The sequence below is a fragment of the Salmo trutta genome, chromosome 39 (assembly GCF_901001165.1).
Source record: "Salmo trutta chromosome 39, fSalTru1.1, whole genome shotgun sequence".
NCBI classification, from domain to species: domain Eukaryota; kingdom Metazoa; phylum Chordata; class Actinopteri; order Salmoniformes; family Salmonidae; genus Salmo; species Salmo trutta.
In genome coordinates, this window is record NC_042995.1 from 17400883 (window position 1) to 17418310 (window position 17428).

Consider the following 17428-nt stretch of genomic DNA (forward strand, 5'->3'; position numbering starts at 1 on the left):
GGAACTGGAACACGCTGTTGAACACGTCGACCCAGAGCATCCCAAACATGCTCATTGGGTGACATGTCTGGTGAGTTTTTAGGTCATGGAAGAACTGGGACATTTTTAGCTTCCAAGAATCCTTGTGACATGGGGCCGTGCATTATCATGCTGAAACATGAGGTGATATCAGTGGATGAATGGCACGACAGTGGGCCTCATGATCTCATCACAGTATCTCTGTGCATTCAAATTGCCATTGATAAAATGCAATTGTGTTCATTGTCCTTAGTTTATGCCTGCCCATACCATAACCCCCCCATGGGGCACTCTGTTCACAATGTAGACATCAGCAAAACCGTCAGGTGGATGTATTATCTTGGCAAACTCGAAAATGCTCAATAACAGGGATGTAAACAAATTTGTGCACAACATTTTAGAGAAATACGCTTTTTGTGGTCTTTTATTTCTGCTCATGAAACATGGGACCAACACTTTACATGTTGCGTTTATATTTTTGTTCAGTGTATTATCACAATCATACTTTCAATTGTAACTCACCAACATCATCATCATCCTCATCAATTCATTATCAGAACCATCCTTTCAATCTTAACTCACCAACATCATCATCATCAATTCATTACTATCACAATCGTACTGTACTTTCAATCATAATTCACCACCGTCAATTAAAGGGGGGCGGAACAAGTACAGTCTCGTATTCTATTGGCTGGAGTACATTGTCCATCACCGTTCTGAGTTGTACGTACTGTCTCTGGGTGTCTGATTACATTGGAAATCACATGACCTCTATATCAACACACAGACGCCGTCATCGTCTAATGCAGCGACGCTTGGAAGCAAAGGTGAGAGTGTGCAGTTTTTGCACCTTATCCCTGATGTTTCTAGCTGTAGCCAGCGACATGGTTTTACATTTCAAGTTGACAACGGGTAAAGGGATTCCTTTGATATTAGAAATTGATTAGCTAACTTCCTGACGTTATGTCAAAAGGACGGATGGTCAACAACAACATAAAAAAAAATAGGCCTACCGTTGGCTATCTAACGTTAGCTGGCTAAACCATCAAGATTATCTCATCGCATTCACCGTCTTTTGTGTCTCGATGTCTTGACCGTAAATGTCCTATTTGTGGATATGACTGACATGTCCTCAATCGAGTCGTTTCTATTCTAGAAGTTGCGAGTGGTTTCTAGTTCTAGGATGGTAGTTAGCAACTGTAGCCCTAGCATGCTTTGTGGTCGTGGGCTAACGTTAACTAGCTATTTAGCCAAGTAGTTAACGTTAGCTAGCAAGCTGTTTTTTTTCTTCATCCATTTTGAACTTTGAAGCCGTGCCAACAACACGTTTGGGAGGCTAGCTTGACTAGCTAGCCCCAGACAGTGTGGCTTTGAGATCATGCTTATATGGCCGTGGGTATTGCTAACGGTAGGTAGCTAGCTGACAAGCTCATTCGACATCTGGTCAGCAAAAATAAACGTGAACTCTTTCTTGGAAACTGCCAGACATTTTGAAAGGTCGGTTGGGTCATTTGGGTAGCCTTTTAGTTACAGTAGTCAGCTAACGTTACCTAACAATAGCTTCATGGCTAACTTGCAATTCATGACTGAGATGCTAAAGTGCCACTGGTTTGCTCAACTGTTGCATTTTAATTAGACTTGTCTTGTTCTCTCTATCTATGCAAAGGTACCTAACTATAGTTTATTGCAGCAAATCTGGTAGATGGAGAAGGAAAAATAACTGACCTAGACTGGTAGAGAAAAAACAGCTAAAGCCTCCAATGGCCTTGTCTGTCAGGAAGAGCAGCCAAACCATATTCTCAAAACAAAATGTGTTTTTGAAAAAAACTGGTAACTTCTGTGGCTGAATTTAAAATTCACTCTTCCAGCTTTGCAGAGCTTGACTGACTGTGTTACTATTGTGCAAATAAATATTAACAGTAGAGAAGCAAGTTTTATCTTGTGTGCAGATTATCAGCCTTACCTAGGCCTCTGCCACATCTTAAATACAAGCAACAGAGCTTGACCTGTTATCAAATCAACTTTCCTCGTGTACACTCTGCATTCCTGATGGGTAAGTTTAGCACCACCCATGCCTCATGAGTGTGATTGAGAGAAGCCACAATCGCGCTGGGCTAAATTAGGAACATAACTATACAAATATAATTCATGAAAATAGTATTTCTAAGCCACAACTGTGGGCTATCAAAGGTGATTGCCTAGGTGCAATAAAAATAAACATTTGAAGTTTACTGTTAGGAACCTTTCTCAAACAGTAGGGGCTTTGTAAGGAGATGGACAGGTTTCTTCTCTCTGGTTCTCCTATCCCCATATGGGTGCTGTGATCCATGTAAACCAGAGGAATGCACCTTTTTTAATAAATTACCCTGCAGTGACTCTCGTGTGACGCAAGGCCTGACCTGGCATGCACAGCCCCCCTGCTGCTCTCTCATTCCACAGGAAATGTCACCATCAAATGGCTGTGACTGTGTGTACCAAATGGCACCCTAATGCCTATGTAGTGCACTGACTAGGGTGCCATTTGGGATGCAAAAACAGTGATCCAAGGACAGGTGTGGGGGTTAGGTGCCAAGAAGCTTCTGAACAGTTTGACTGTCTGTCTTGTACACCGTCAGACTTCTGCTGCCTCAGCAAACAGCTAACCCCTTCTCCTGACGGTTGGGTTCTTATCAGATTGGGAGATTCCCTGACTCTTCAGTCTGGTGTTTACGATTGCAGTTTCAAAACGCAGCTAGGTCTATCTCGTCTTATCTTGTTGTTGTTAAATCACGTTTAGCCTAGCCTACGGGTTGGGTGGACCCGGCACCGAAGGCTTTAGCAATATGTAAGGTTGGGTCAGGACATTGAACTCCTATTGAGTTATGTATATTGAATGAGTACTGATATGGAGTACTGGAGACCAATGGTTCCCACTTTATTTATTTTAATTTTAAGTAACTCAGTAAGGTTTTCAACTTACTCTTAAAGGTTGTAATAGGAGAATGCACAAGGTGCAATTTCGAAATTGGGTAGTGCGTAATCCGTTTTCCTCTTGTCATTGCATACACTTAATATGTTGTGAAATCTGTTTTGTATTGTAATGTTTTTAAAAATGAAGAACTGCTGCCTCCCGAGTGACGCAGTGGTCTAAGGCAGTGCTCGAGGTGTCACTACAGACCCGGGTTTGATCCCGGGCTGTATCACAACCGGCCGTGCTCGGGAGTCCCGTAGGGCGGTGCACAATTGGCCCAGTGTCGTCTGGGTTAGGGGAGGGTTTGGCCAGGGCGGCTTGACTTGGCTCATCGCTCTCTAGCGGCTCCTTGTGGTGGCCTGGACGCCTGCAGGCTGACCTCAGTCGTCAGGTGAACGGTGTTAACTCCGACACATTGGTGTGGCTGGCTTCCGGGTTAAGCGGGTGGGTTAAGAAGTGTGGTTTGGTGGGCCTTCACCTCCTCAGCCCGTTGGAGTTGCAGCGATGGGACGAGAGAAATTGTGTAATGTTTGTCCCTCAAATATCACATGAACACACATTAGACAAGGCAACGTGTGGAATTGCAAGAAAATTAGCTTAAACTGCAAAATGTATTAGCCGCCAACAAGGGATGTGAACAGTTTGTCATGACCAGTGCTTGTGCCCATAGAAATGCGCGCGCCACGTCTATGGTGGACACGAGATGTTCAATGCTGGAAGGGGGGCCTGAGTGGAAAACGTTTGGGAACCCTTGCTGTAGCCTTCATCAGTCTAGTGCTTGTGTACTAAATAACACTGGACTATGTCTAAGCCTACTGTACTCCACTTCATTGTACAATGTTTGATTACATTTTGTCTTACATCGTGGCTTTTCTAATATCTTTCCACAGCCAATCAGTGATGGATCCTGTTGGATTTGGTGTTACTAACATCTTGGTTTTTCCACAGCCAATCAGTGATGGATTCCAAGCCTCGTCGGCTGCCCTTTACGGTGTCCAGCACCACGTCGTCTTATTCTTCATCCTCTTCCCCCTCCTCCCTGGGATCCAGCAGGCTCTATGGAAGAACCAGTGTCCTGAACAGTGATCGACTCTCCAGGGTCACGCCCCTTAAACCTGACCTCGACCACCAGGTACTGAACACCGAGGGAGAAAGTGGCAGGTTTCATACATTTGCTGACCCTAAATGTCATTTAGAATTCCTAAAATTCTGTCGGTTAACAATAAGAACACTTCAAATATGTTTATAAACAAAGGAAGGATAAGGCTAGGCAGTTGGGACAAGTTTAGCCTGTTCATGAAAACCAATGTTCTCTTTAAAATAAATGCAGTCGAGTGGGTCATTATTTTCTCCCCCCAAGAATCAGGCTTTCTTTGCTGCCATCTGACTGTCTGTTGCTCTGCCTCTTGGTTCCAGTCCTCTTCTCTATTTGGCTAGCTAGCCATGTTCAGAAGCAGAGAAGGTATCTGTGTGCTTTAGCTGGGGCTTTTTATAGGCCAGCCTAGATTCCTGCCAGTGTTTTTTTTTTTTTTTTCTTCAGCCCGCCTGTCCTGTCAAGGACTGTGCCATTAGATAAAGTTACTACTGGGCTGTCTGTCTGACTACTCTTCCAGAAGAGTCCTGGGCCCGGCTCAAATGCACAATAAACAAGTCCCTTAATTGACACGTTTGCAAACATCTTTAAGTAGAATTACAGAAGGCTGTAAACATTTTGGAGTACTTTTGAATGCATTTGATATTCTGAAAAAAGATCAATGACATTATGTGAAATATTATGCCATTTATAATTATCTAGCTAGCATGCAAAAATGTAGGAATAATTGGTACAAGGATATTTAGACAAATGCTTTGCAGTGTTTCCTCTATTAATTTAGCAGTGTTAGCCTCCGCTGCTAAATCGTTGCCGCAACTCCAAAAAATAGGGGCATCTATTGGTTTTGAGTTGCTCTGCTAGTTTAAGAACACGGCAGAAGCCATGGCAAAATGTGTAGAATTGCAGGAAATTAGCTTTAAAAATAACAAATGTATCTCGGGCCCCATGTCAATGTGTAGAATGGTGAGAAAATTACTTTGTGTATATAATTTATATACATTTATTTTTTTACAGCTAAATTGTCTTTGAGAGGGACTTTAACATTTTTGGTCTTATGCCATTGGCCACGCCCACTACAATGCTAACTTTGCCATCGCTGCTGAAGTAACTCCTAGGGGAAACACTGTGCTTTGATATGATCTGTTTTCCCACTCTTTTCCTTTTTGTGGTGATCTTGGATTTGTACCATGTCAGTTACCATACATTTCTCCATGTATTGACTTGCGCTGACCCCCTGTGTTTTCACGCTCCTGGTGTCTCAGAGCTCTCGGTTCCTCAGCTCAACCAGGAACTACAGTAGCTCTGACAGCCGCCACTCCAGCTGGAAATCCCCTCTGACTACCTCATCCGTCTCCTACGATCGCTCCTGGGCTGAGTCCTCACTGAGCAGCCGCAGCAAACTGGTAAACTCACCATAGAACGGGATCTTGTTCATTAGGGCACGAAGCTAATATATGGAATTGTTTTAACATGGTCATACCGTGAATCATTTAGCTATTTGATTTAGAATTTTAGGACCCCTTTAGATATCAATAAAAAAAAAAAAAGATATTGGCTAAAATATAGAATTTGGCCTATACTATTATATTCAAACAAATTTGAATAAAACATTTTAATAAATTATTTTGACTGTCTTTTGCCATTTATCATAAGGATTAAGGTTTTGAAGTGCCTGTCCTATATCTAGGAGATATGAAAGAGCTTGGGAAATATATTTTTTTACATTTTAACCTATATTTAACCCCTTACCTTCAGATGAGTCTTTGGCACTCATGGGGGTTGTAAAGCGAAACTGAGAACACCATCGTTTGAGTCTCCCTTAGTTTGGACGCTACGTTTAGTGAGAACCGATTTTGTATTTATTTTTATTATTATTATTATTATTATTATTTTATATATATATTAAAAAAAAAAAAAATTTCAGGGATGTCTCATGGTCTGACCGACACCGCTGTAGCTCTTCCACCACAGATGCGGAAGGGCGACCTAGGCGGATGTGGTGGATTGAGATGCAGCCCATGCTATCGCTATCTTAAACTGACAGATTTTGATTTATTTTAAATTGTTACTTAGATTACACGTGCGTCAATAGACTTAAGGATTAAACAGTTTGCCTTTTAGGTTTTGATAGTGATATTACTGATGCGCAGTGCCACGTTTCAAGTTCAAAGTGCCGTTCAAGCCCATTTTGATCCATGTGATGTTATTCTGTGGGTTGTTTTATCAGACTGATTCAGAGCGACGACTGGGGACGTACTCGGGACTTCTCAGCAACACAACTGATGATGGGGATACCAAAAGGGCCAAACTGTCCTATACCAACAGAGCTGCATATACAAGAAGCCCCTCCTCCTCTGTGACTGGCTCTTCCTACTCGAGCAGTGTCCTCAACAGAGACTCTGGTATCTGACCCCTGGTTCAAGAGTTCAAATGTTTTCAGTCTCTTTCCTTGAGCCCTTTTTAATGTATGAAAATACCTGTCAAATGTTTTTTTTAAGTGAACTTTTCCTTTAAGTATACCGCTGTCAGTTTCCATACACTTGATGAGCGCAGGTCTTGTGATAATCATGCATAAAATCATTACCGTTGCTTTGAGTGATAATAATGATATTAAATCTTCTGTTAAACTTATGACATTGATTAAGCATCTTAATGATTCTTAAAATCCTTCGAGGTTCAGCCAACTTATCTTTTCTATCCTGCAGCTGAATAACAAACTGGCACCTTGTGTTTAGATTCGTCGTCGTGGAAGTCGTACCGGCCTCTGTCCAGGTCGTCCTCCTCTTCTTCCTCCTCCTCTTCTTCCTCAGAGCCCCTGTGGTCCAGAAGGGAGCTGGAGAAGAGGACTGAGGGGAGGAGTCTGTCCAGTGTGGCTGACACCAGCTATAGGAGCTCTGGACTCAGCTCATCCCTGTGTACGTTCTTACACACACACATAGTGACTCGTTTGTGTGCGTTGACTTACAAATCTATTGACACATTTACGCACACGTTCAATCATAAAACTGAAACCACTATATACTCGCACGCAAACATAATACTGACACGCATGCAACCGCTAATCTGGACATGTTTGTTTTAGACTGGCCAGACCGTGTGACCTCCACCTATGCCCAGGGGGCACGGCCCAAGGAGGCCCTCTACTCTTCCTCTAGCAGGGAGAGCAGCTCCCTCAGCCGCCACCTCTCTTCCACCTACCAGCGCTCCCCGCTGGCCCGGGACTCCACCACCTCCCGGACCACCGGCCACTCCCTGACCGCCTCTACCCTCCGCACCACCAAGGAGCCCGCTGAGAGCCCAGAGCCCACTCTAGGAGTCTCCGTCTCCTCTCGCCCCTCCTCTTGGTACACAACCCCCTCAGCAAGACGGGAGGCCCGGGACTCCAGCCCCCCTCCCTCCGTGCCAACCGCCACCCCCAGGACAACCCCGGAGGGTGGCGAGGCATCCGATGGACGTCGCTCCACCCGCCGTCTCCTCTCCCGCCTCTTCTCTCGGCGCTCCAGCCAGGACTCCAGTGGCTCCAGCTCTGGCTCCGCCTCCCGCTCCTTCGACTCGGCCGAGGACAGCCCTGTCTTTGGAGAAGGCCCCAGCCACGCCCCCGTGGCTACCAGTGAGGAGAGCGTCCGACCCGTGAGCGTGGAACCTGTTCCCAGAGGATCTGACGCGGCCCAGGCCTTTGCCTTCCTGAGGCATCACAGACAGGGCCTGTCCCCGGTCCAGGAGGGCCAGCCCCAGCGTACCCCGGAGCCCCTGGAGGCCTGGAGAGGTGTTGGAAGTAGTAGTAGTACTTCAGGTTCCTCCTGGCTGTCGTCTTCCATCCAGACCCGCTGCACTCCTCTCTTCTCCCGCCGTAGAAGAGAAGGACGGGACGAAAGCGCTCGCCTGGCGTCCGGCGCCGACGAGGATTACCGTGGTACCCAGTTCCCCCTCAGGAGGAGAGACACCCCCGAGGCCAAGGCTGACGAAGATGAGGATGATGATGAGGAAGACGAAGAGGAAGTTGCGGCGGCAGCCTCGGGGGCAGTGGGCGCTAGCGCCGCCCTACAGGAGGAGTTGAGAGACATGGCGGGGAGTAGTCAGCGTTTGGCGAGGTTCATGAGCAACCCGCTGTTCCGCGTCCACGACAACGTCATGATCGCCGTGGACATGACGGGTGCCGCCAGGAGCCAACCGGAGGGCCAGGAGAAGCCCACCTCCTCCAGAGACCCTGAGAGACTGAGGAAGATCCAGGAGAGGTGGGGATGCTGTCTGGGGAGTGGGCTCAACCTGCATGCTTATTGTGTCCCACCCCCTGTTGTACATAGCACTGTCCATGTGTTGTCCATCGTCTATATTGTGGCCACGCTCCTCTTGTCATTCAAATGCCTCTTTTGAATGGACCAATGCTTTAATTATTTTACTCAGTTATTTTTCTCTGATTTGAATGGTTGATATCTGTAGATAAACCTTTCTCTCTCTCTCCCATGTAGCCTGCTGTTGGAGGACTCTGACGAGGAGGAAGGGGACCTGTGTCGTATTTGCCAAATGGGTGAGGAGTCTCCCTCCAACCCTCTGATCGAGCCCTGCCGCTGCACAGGCAGCCTGCAGTATGTTCACCAGGACTGCATCAAGAAGTGGCTGCGTTCCAAAATCAGCTCAGGTAAGACTTATTTTCCTCTCTGACCTCAACAAATGACTTCTTCCCCTCGGTGTATTATGCATTTATCGCACATCCTTGCCGTCTTTCGCTCTTGTCCAGGCACTAATCTGGATGCCATCACCACGTGTGAGCTCTGTAAAGAAAAGCTGCACCTGAACATTGAGAACTTTGACATCAACGAGCTACACAGGACACATGAGAAGGTAACCCCAGACAGTCCTCTCCTAGTCAGCCATTATCTAACTGTTAAGACTGTGAAATGGGGAAATGCTCCGTTGAGAATCTCTCCTGTGCTGCTCAATCAGCTGTAGAATATCAGAATGGGACACTAAAGACAACTGTTCCGTAAAACGTTAAGGTTTAACCTCCTAGGACCCAGTCCTAACTTGAGCTTAACGCATATCTGCAGTTTAAGTGACCGCTTCCTTCCTTTCTTTCTCATCCTGTCCAGTCTGAGTATGAGTTCATCAGTTGTGGCCTTTACCTGGTGGTGTTGCTTCACCTGTGTGAGCAGAGGTTCTCTGATGTGCTAGGAGCTGCCAACGACGCCGGGGTAAGAACCCACCCCTACAGTCGACACCATGCAAAACAAATTCTAAACCTCAGTCAGTTACACTGGGTGCAGACGTCATTTTGAATGTTAAGCCCAAGGTTCTTCTTTGGCTGCATAATTCACTTACTATTGTATTGGGGGGGGAAATACTTAATTCAAATGTAGTAGGATTCAGTGTTTAAAAAAACAAAACATTTTCCCCTTCTTTCGCTCAGTTTTTCAACCTGGCGAGAACCCTTCACGAACACATGGACAATCTTGAAAGTATGTTCTTGAATAATTTCTCCCCAATGCTGTGTACACGTTTTAGTAACTTGATATGAGGCTGTTAGTCAAACTACCCCCCCTGCCCCCTGCCACTCTTAATGAATTGATGGGTAAGTATTTGATTATATTCACCTCTGATGTTAAAGGCCCATACGTGTGAAAGTACAAATGCATTTCCACACGTAGCATGATGAGCTCTGCACATATTTTTGTTGCCCAGCAACACTGCTGTGAATAATTACCCGTCAGTTAGCTATGCACAAGGTCCTCTCAGTAGAGGTTATTAGATGGTTTGATATCATGGTGTGCATTGCAGTATTCATCACTGACAATTAAATGGTCTTACTATTTTACTTTTGAATACGTTCTAAACTAAAAGATACTTTTTGCAGCTGTTTATTCAAAAATAAATAATGAAATTGACTGCTAATAAACTAGTGTCTGATTTTGACTGATCATTTTTCCCTCCGCTGCAGGCTCTTATGGGGAATTGGACGAAGAGGTGGTTGATACCCGGCCATCAATCGATTTCTGTGACCTCGATGAAGACCTGGAAGAGGAGTACAATTGACCGAAAGAAAGAGCAAAGGGAATATGGAAAAATAGATTGGGGGGGGGGGGGGGGGGGGCAAGCAGAAGAATTACCTGCCAGAGCTCTGTTTCAGCTCATGTGATTTTACTGAGTGCAATGGCTTGTGAGATTTGTTTTAATGCCAAGTAGCTGGGAAGTCACTCCTGATGTAGAGGTAACGATGTCATAGATATGCGGACTGACTTTGAAGTGAACCGAGGTGAGGAAATGCTTTATTACCCCCCCCCCCCCCTGTTAATTTCCCCTTCCTTTAGGTCTCCAGATTTCAGTGTGCTTTATTCTGTTAAAATGCAAGATGTCTTTTTGAACCTATTATACCACGAGTGCTTTAAATGTTTACTGATGTACAAAAGCAGATCTGGCCACCGTGGTGAGATATTGTGTTAATTAAAAAATTTAAAAAAAATCTGTATATCCTGAACAGGACACTGGCTCATTAGTTTAGCGGGTTGGGAGAAAGGAAAGGGCTCTGTTTAGGGAAGAATATATCAACAAGTGGCAAATTATTCCCTTTACTCTTTCTTTTCCTTTTTGAAGTTTTTCAAAAAGTGATTTGAAAGTGACAACTTTACTTTTTACAGCTGAATAATTGACAGTTTGTTCTGTTTTCAATGTCTGCGGTATGAAAATGCTATTTTGCTTGGCCCTAAAACTTGTTTTCATTTAATTATTGCAATAAAGTTTTGAATGCACATGTGTTTGCAGGCAACATTTCATTCAACAAAACTGAACAAGGACAATGAAGTTAATATAGGAAGTAGGGTTAAAAATCTGTAAATGTGTAAGCTATTTCAACAACTGTTGCTCAAAAACCTTTATGGTTTAAAAAGAAGACGGGGAGATTCTCAATTGAGGTAAACTCCACCCTCTTCTCTGTGACTCGGTAAGTGGTCGCCATATGTAGAAGTGGCAATTCGTTAATGGAGGAATTTGCTCCTCGATAGCCGCCTCTACCGTGTATCCTACTGAGAAGAGTTTTGTAATCTGCCTCACCCCCTTCAGAATTATATATTTTTTTAAGGCTAAAACATGTTTAAACGATACACTAGTCATCTTTATAAAAATGTCTGGCACAACTAGCTAAATTTGTATTTACCACTTTATACATTTTGGGATTCCTCCTGTAAATGTAATTTGCATGTGCTAGTGGTGTCTCGTTTCATTAAACTGCATTTGTTTCCTGGACCAGGTAGTTGAGCAAAATCAATCTCCCAAACTTTTTTTTGTGAAGTGTTATTGGCAAGATTTGAAGCTGTGACCTGGTCCCTTTCCCAGTGCCTTGTCCGCTGCACTAGGGGTGTGAACGGAGATTGTGCCGTCAACAGATTTGAAGCTGTTCAAAGTCAGGTTAGAAGATTAGACGTAATTTGTTTATAATGTTCGGTACGGTTGGAAACAAGTCACAATTGGGATTTGAACAAGTAACTTTGCAGTTCACAACCTGTATGTAATGTCCTCTAACCTACCAACCTGTGTGTAATGCCCTCCAACCTACCAACCTATATGTAATGCCCTCCAACCTACCAACCTGTATGTAATGCCCTCTAACCTACCAACCTGTATGTAATGCCCTCCAACCTACCAACCTGTATGTAATGCCCTCCAACCTACCAACCTGTATGTAATGCCCTCCAACCTACCAACCTGTATGTAATGCCCTCTAACCTACCAACCTGTATGTAATGCCCTCCAACCTACCAACCTGTATGTAATGCCCTCCAACCTACCAACCTGTATGTAATGCCCTCCAACCTACCAACCTGTATGTAATGCCCTCCAACCTACCAACCTGTATGTAATGCCCTCCAACCTACCAACCTGTATGTAATGCCCTCCAACCTACCAACCTGTATGTAATGTCCTCTAACCTACCAACCTGTATGTAATGCCCTCCAACCTACCAACCTGTATGTAATGCCCTCCAACCTACCAACCTGTATGTAATGCCCTCCAACCTACCAACCTGTATGTAATGTCCTCTAACCTACCAACCTGTATGTAATGCCCTCCAACCTACCAACCTGTATGTAATGCCCTCCAACCTACCAACCTGTATGTAATGCCCTCTAACCTACCAACCTGTATGTAATGCCCTCCCACCTACCAACCTGTATGTAATGCCCTCCAACCTACCAACCTGTATGTAATGCCCTCCAACCTGTATGTAATGCCCTCCAACCTACCAACCTGTATGTAATGCCCTCCAACCTGTATGTAATGCCCTCCAACCTGTATGTAATGCCCTCCAACCTGTATGTAATGCCCTCCAACCTGTATGTAATGCCCTCCAACCTGTATGTAATGCCCTCCAACCTACCAACCTGTATGTAATGCCCTCCAACCTGTATGTAATGCCCTCCAACCTACCAACCTGTATGTAATGCCCTCCAACCTGTATGTAATGCCCTCCAACCTGTATGTAATGCCCTCCAACCTGTATGTAATGCCCTCCAACCTGTATGTAATGCCCTCCAACCTACCAACCGTAAGCCTTTTATTTTTTCTACATCTGTATACTCGGCCCACTGAGCTTTCATCCAACCAATCACATTAGTTCAGTCTAAGTCAGAGCTTCCCTCATCACAAGGTCGTGTTCCTCTGCTCAGGTGTTGTGGATGCATACCAGATCTTACATGCCTGGATAGGGTTTTCACGTATCGGCTAACCACATGCTCTAGCAGTCTGGTGCCCGGTTACACAGTTGATGTGGCACGGAACGATTGGTTAACGCATGCGATGTCTGAGCAGGGGAACGCAACCCTTGATTGAGGCAGGGATTCAATCCAAGTTGTAGAGCAGCTCTGTAGCGCCTTGAATTAGGGAAGCTCCTTTGCAGAATTCCAGAGCTTTTTTAATTATTCCTTATGTCCTTGCCTCCAAACAAAGTTCATACAAGTTATTGTGGTAGGTCAGTGATATCCACGTCTGACATCTATTCATTTCCTCAACAACAAAAATAACAGGACTCAGCCCTTAAAGACAAACCTATTTTATTGGAAGACCATTTCTATTACTGTATTTGACCAGAGTGGAGTGGATGGTCTGCTTGAGACCAAAATGTAGATATGAAGATACTGTTGAACATTTTGGCAATGGTAATCGTAGTCAAAAAGCATTGTTGCAAGGCAGATCCAAATAAAGTCTAGAGGAATGCCCAGTTTATCGACATTCACAAGATTCAAAAAACATCTTTGGTTTAGATTCTCCATAATAAAGTTGAAAAAAAGGCAATTTAAATATTTACAAAGCATTTACAGCAGCTGCGTGTGCAGTTTGAGGCCTCAGCAAGTAGCGACCTTTGAAAACACAAACCCACAAATTAACACCCCTAAAACGTCAACTCCCAAACAAGACAACTATTGTGCTTGAACGTGGCAGAAACAACTGCTAAGGCATTATTCACGATAAAACGTTTCAATTTAAAGTGCAAACGTTCTCAGTAGTTTGAGCGCATAGGAGAGGAAGGTTATAGTCATAATGACAAAGAGAATGTACCTAAGGCATTTACAGTTGGAATGAATTGCATGTAGTTCAAATGGGAATGCATGCCACTATCCAAATTGTCTAAGGATGTCTGTGTTGGACTGCATTAGCTAGAGTGCCTGTATTAGACCTTAAATTACTTAAAAAATGATGAAAATATGGCACGCTAATAAAGATTATAGTTCTGTTCATGAAAGTGCCATGATGCGGTTGTTTCGTCTTTCGTCAATGACCATCGGTGAAAAGGACGTCTTCCTCCATTACAAAATAATCACAAACAAAGAGTGAAAACAGAAAAACATCAGTGCTTACGAGAAGGAAAAATACCCTGGCAACAAGCATCATGTACCCACAAAGTCCATCAACACTGCAGCAACTGTTCAATGTGGCAGCTCTTTCTCTAAAATAATCATAAAGTTAATTAAAACATTATTAGGTAAAAAAAACTACTAAAATGCTAGTTTGGGGATTTTCAAAATCCTTTTGCCAATATTTACAATGTCACAGAAAATGCTAAAAAAGCCTGCTTGGGAATTTATACAAATAAATAAAGTTGTCTTTTAAAATGAAAAGGCAGCCGGGTTTCAGTTTGCTGCATAATAATATTTCCATACTGAATAATGTAGGCAAATAACTGCTTCTTTAAGCTGCATAGTTAGAAGTTAAGACAAGTCTCACTCTGCATCTATAATACTAGTGCTGTCAGCATCATCGATGGTTCTCCTGTAGCGCACGGTGGAGTTGAATCTGGCCCTGCTCTTCTTATAAACCACGAAGCCGATGGCCGCCAGGAGGGCGGTGAGGACGACCAGGAAGAAGACCAGAGCCACCGGGACGTTCCCTGACCCTGGAGACAACACAGCCAGTCAGAAACACATCTCCAAACTGGCCAAGAAAGTCCCTGTTTCAAGCACATCAATGTTTACAAATATATAATGACCATAACCATTGCGAAGCCGGGGAAATCTATGAGCCATATGCAATCAACTCGTGTTACATGCATTAGCTTGGAGCGGTCACCAGAGCATGCTGCTATCCACATAGTAAAAAAAAGTATGGATGAGTTGGGACTGGTGAACCATTGCGCTTTAGTACTCACGTGCTGGTACTTTGCAGACGATGCGGCTGTGGCTGTCCTTGCAGCTGACTCTGCTCCAGATGCCTCCGTCTGCAGACACCATGACAGCACAGGAGTTCTGCTGGGTCGCTGTCTTCACCCCACTAGCAGAACCCTTGGTCTCCCAGTTAGAGAAGGCCAGAGAGGAACCGTCCACCCAGCCCACTGGCTGACCTGGAAGACAGGAAACACAGATGCATTACTGATTCTATTCTGAGTTAAAATAGACTACTGTAATTTCCGGACTATTAAGCGCACCTGAATATAAGCCGCACCCACTGAATTAAAAAATATATATTATTTTGAACATAAATAAGCCGCACATGTCTATAAGCCGCAGGTGCCTACCGGTACATTGAAACAAATGAACTTTACACAGGCTTTAACGAAACACGTCTTGTAACAAAAATAAATAGGCTTTAACGAAACACGGCTTGCAACAAAAAAAAATAGGCTTTAACGAAACACGGCTTGTAACAAAAATAAATAGGCTTTAACGAAACACGGCTTGCAACAAAAAAATATAGGCTTTAACGAAACACGGCTTGTAACAAAAATAAATAGGCTTTAACGAAACACGGCTTGTAACAAAAAATTCAAAATTTGCAGTAAACAGTAGCCTACCAAGAAAGTAATTGCTCCAGACCAAGCTCCCGTGCAGCAACTCTATTTCCTTTTCCAACAGACAGATCAATCGCCTTCAACTTGAAAGCTGCATTAAATGCATTTCTCTGTGTGTTTGCCATGATGAGGGTGACAAAATGACTACCATAATTAGAATGATGGGAAATTTGAGAGCGCTCGATTTAATCTAAACAGTAAACAAAAAAGTTTTTGACCTTAACCTGTTCGGCAATTTCATTGGTCTAATGAAAGCTTCATGCCGCCAAAAAACTGAGCACGTCACAGAATGTGTTTTTTTTTTGAAAGCGGGAAAAATCCATATATTAGCCGCGTCATTGTTTAAGCCGCGAGGTTCAAAGCGTGGGTAAAAAGTAGCGGCTTATAGTCCGGAAACTACGGTACTTTATTTGAGTATAATGTACTGTATTGGCATGTAGAATTTTTATGTATTTTAAAGTGCCTGACTTTCCAAATGAAGTGCACACAGAACTTCCTAGGATCGAGCATACTGTCCAATATATATATCATGTCTAATAACATCCGTATACAGTAATAAGTAACAAGCCTATCCTATTGTACTGGTCAGGTCAGTTTACCTTGTTTGTCCAGGTCCATGCCGAGCCACACCCTACTGGTGATGAGAGGGTTGTCTGCCATGTAGCCAGAGACAAAGTCATTCTCCTCTTTGGTCATTATGGTCAGAAGCTGTGCATCTGTCAATCAAAGGCAAAAAGAAGGCATACATGCACTGTACTGTAAGTAAGAAACCACCTGATTTGATCGTGGTGTAATAATTAAGCAATAAGGCCTGAGGGGGGTGTGGTATATGGCCAATCTACCACGGCTAAGGGCTGTTCTTATGCACGACACAACGCAGAGTGCCTGGATGTAGCCCTTAGCCGTGGTATATTAGCCATGTACTACAAACCCCCAAGGTGCCTTATTGCTATTATAAACTGGTTACCAATGTAATTAGAATAATCATTTGGAGGGTGCTTATATTTGTCCTGTTACACACAGGTCGATAATGGAAATGTGTTTTTTTTTTGCATATCCCAACTCCCCCTGAGAACCGCAGGGAGTAGGGTAATGGCCTGGGTCGCCATTGTACAGCACTACTGGAGCAATTAGGGCTAAGTACCTTGCTTAAGGGCACAGCGACAGATATGATTTCATATTTATTTTACCTTGTCAGCTCCGGTTTTGGAACCTGCAACCTTTCAGTTACTGGTCCAATGCTCTAACCTCGAAGGCTACCTGCCGCTCCAACAGTAAAAAGTCATTTGTCATACCCTTGGTATACTGTAAGGACTGATATACCACGACTGTCAGCCAATCAGTATTCAGGGCTCGAGCCACCCAGTTTATAATATCTGATATACAACAGCTTTCAGATAATCAGCATCCAGGAACCAAACTACCCGGTTTATAAGAGTAAATATGAAATACTTGTATTTAATCAGGTTGGTTATAGGGAAACCCTTCTCTTACCATAACAACCTAACCCAAGATGCTGCAATAATGTAATGTTCAACGCAACTTATATACAATAACACAGAAATATATACGTGTCAAATAGGAGAGATAGTGGGTGGCTTACCAAGCCTTTCACAGATGCTCTTGGCATCCTCCATGCTGTACACAGAGTAGTTATAGAAGGTCATGTCAAAAGCATAGCAGTGGTCCTGGTGCTCAACCCACTTAGACGAGCCACTGTTCTGAGGGCAGTTGTTGGCCAGCTGGGGAGCTGCGAGGTTCGATCCTGATTCAGACAAACAAACACAGATGACATCAGAGGGATTTATTTTATGGGATCTTAAAAGATTGGTGTGTATACTATGCAAAAAAAATCTGCTCGGATCGCTCATTGACATCAATGTCTTCTTTACACAAGAATTCAAGTTGTGTGTATAATAAATAAATACTAATAGGTTAGGTACTACGACTGTAGGACTGGGTCTTACTCTGAGTGGTGATGTAATACTAATAGGCTAGGTACTGAGACTGTAGGACTGAGTGGTGGTGGTGGTGATGTAATAGACTAGGTACTAGGACTGGGTCTTACTCTGAGTGGTGGTGGTGATGGTGG

At 43.9% G+C, this 17428-nt stretch overlaps 2 protein-coding genes across 5 annotated transcripts in view; one reads left to right on the forward strand and one right to left on the reverse strand.

Moving 5' to 3' along the window:
- The first annotated feature begins 769 nt into the window (after positions 1-769).
- LOC115179466 (E3 ubiquitin-protein ligase MARCH7) lies at positions 770-10807 on the forward strand. 4 transcript variants are annotated; one of them, XM_029741021.1, is made up of 11 exons: positions 770-848; positions 3920-4103; positions 5327-5467; positions 6292-6466; positions 6800-6979; positions 7147-8299; positions 8534-8703; positions 8803-8906; positions 9155-9256; positions 9472-9520; positions 10000-10116. In XM_029741021.1, exons 2-11 carry the CDS (start codon positions 3930-3932, stop codon positions 10092-10094), a joined length of 2343 nt encoding a protein of 780 aa, XP_029596881.1. In that variant the 5' UTR covers positions 770-848; positions 3920-3929; the 3' UTR covers positions 10095-10116. The 4 variants fall into 4 exon arrangements, with proteins under 4 accessions (XP_029596881.1, XP_029596877.1, XP_029596878.1 ...); XM_029741017.1 differs by lacking the exon at positions 9472-9520 and having other exon boundaries at positions 10000-10807; XM_029741018.1 differs by lacking the exons at positions 770-848; positions 9472-9520 and adding an exon at positions 857-933 and having other exon boundaries at positions 10000-10807.
- A 2281-nt stretch (positions 10808-13088) lies between these two features.
- The window catches only part of LOC115179465 (lymphocyte antigen 75), a 37802-nt gene continuing 33462 nt past the window's right edge, over positions 13089-17428 (reverse strand). The window contains exons 32-35 of the mRNA XM_029741016.1: positions 16940-17101; positions 15936-16052; positions 14698-14889; positions 13089-14445 (exon numbers count right to left, since the gene is read on the reverse strand). Of these exons, the coding sequence (XP_029596876.1) occupies positions 14273-14445; positions 14698-14889; positions 15936-16052; positions 16940-17101 (644 nt within the window). The 3' untranslated portion in view covers positions 13089-14272. The remainder of the gene's footprint in view (positions 14446-14697; positions 14890-15935; positions 16053-16939; positions 17102-17428) is intronic.

Bases quoted from the DNA above. Each gene is read 5' to 3' on its own strand.
- LOC115179466 (XM_029741017.1), top strand. From the start codon at position 3,930: ATGGATTCCAAGCCTCGTCGGCTGCCCTTTACGGTGTCCAGCACCACG. The intron at 8,907-9,154 runs GTAACCCCAGAC...CATCCTGTCCAG, and splicing joins TACACAGGACACATGAGAAG to TCTGAGTATGAGTTCATCAG. The intron at 9,257-9,999 runs GTAAGAACCCAC...CCTCCGCTGCAG, and splicing joins GAGCTGCCAACGACGCCGGG to GCTCTTATGGGGAATTGGAC.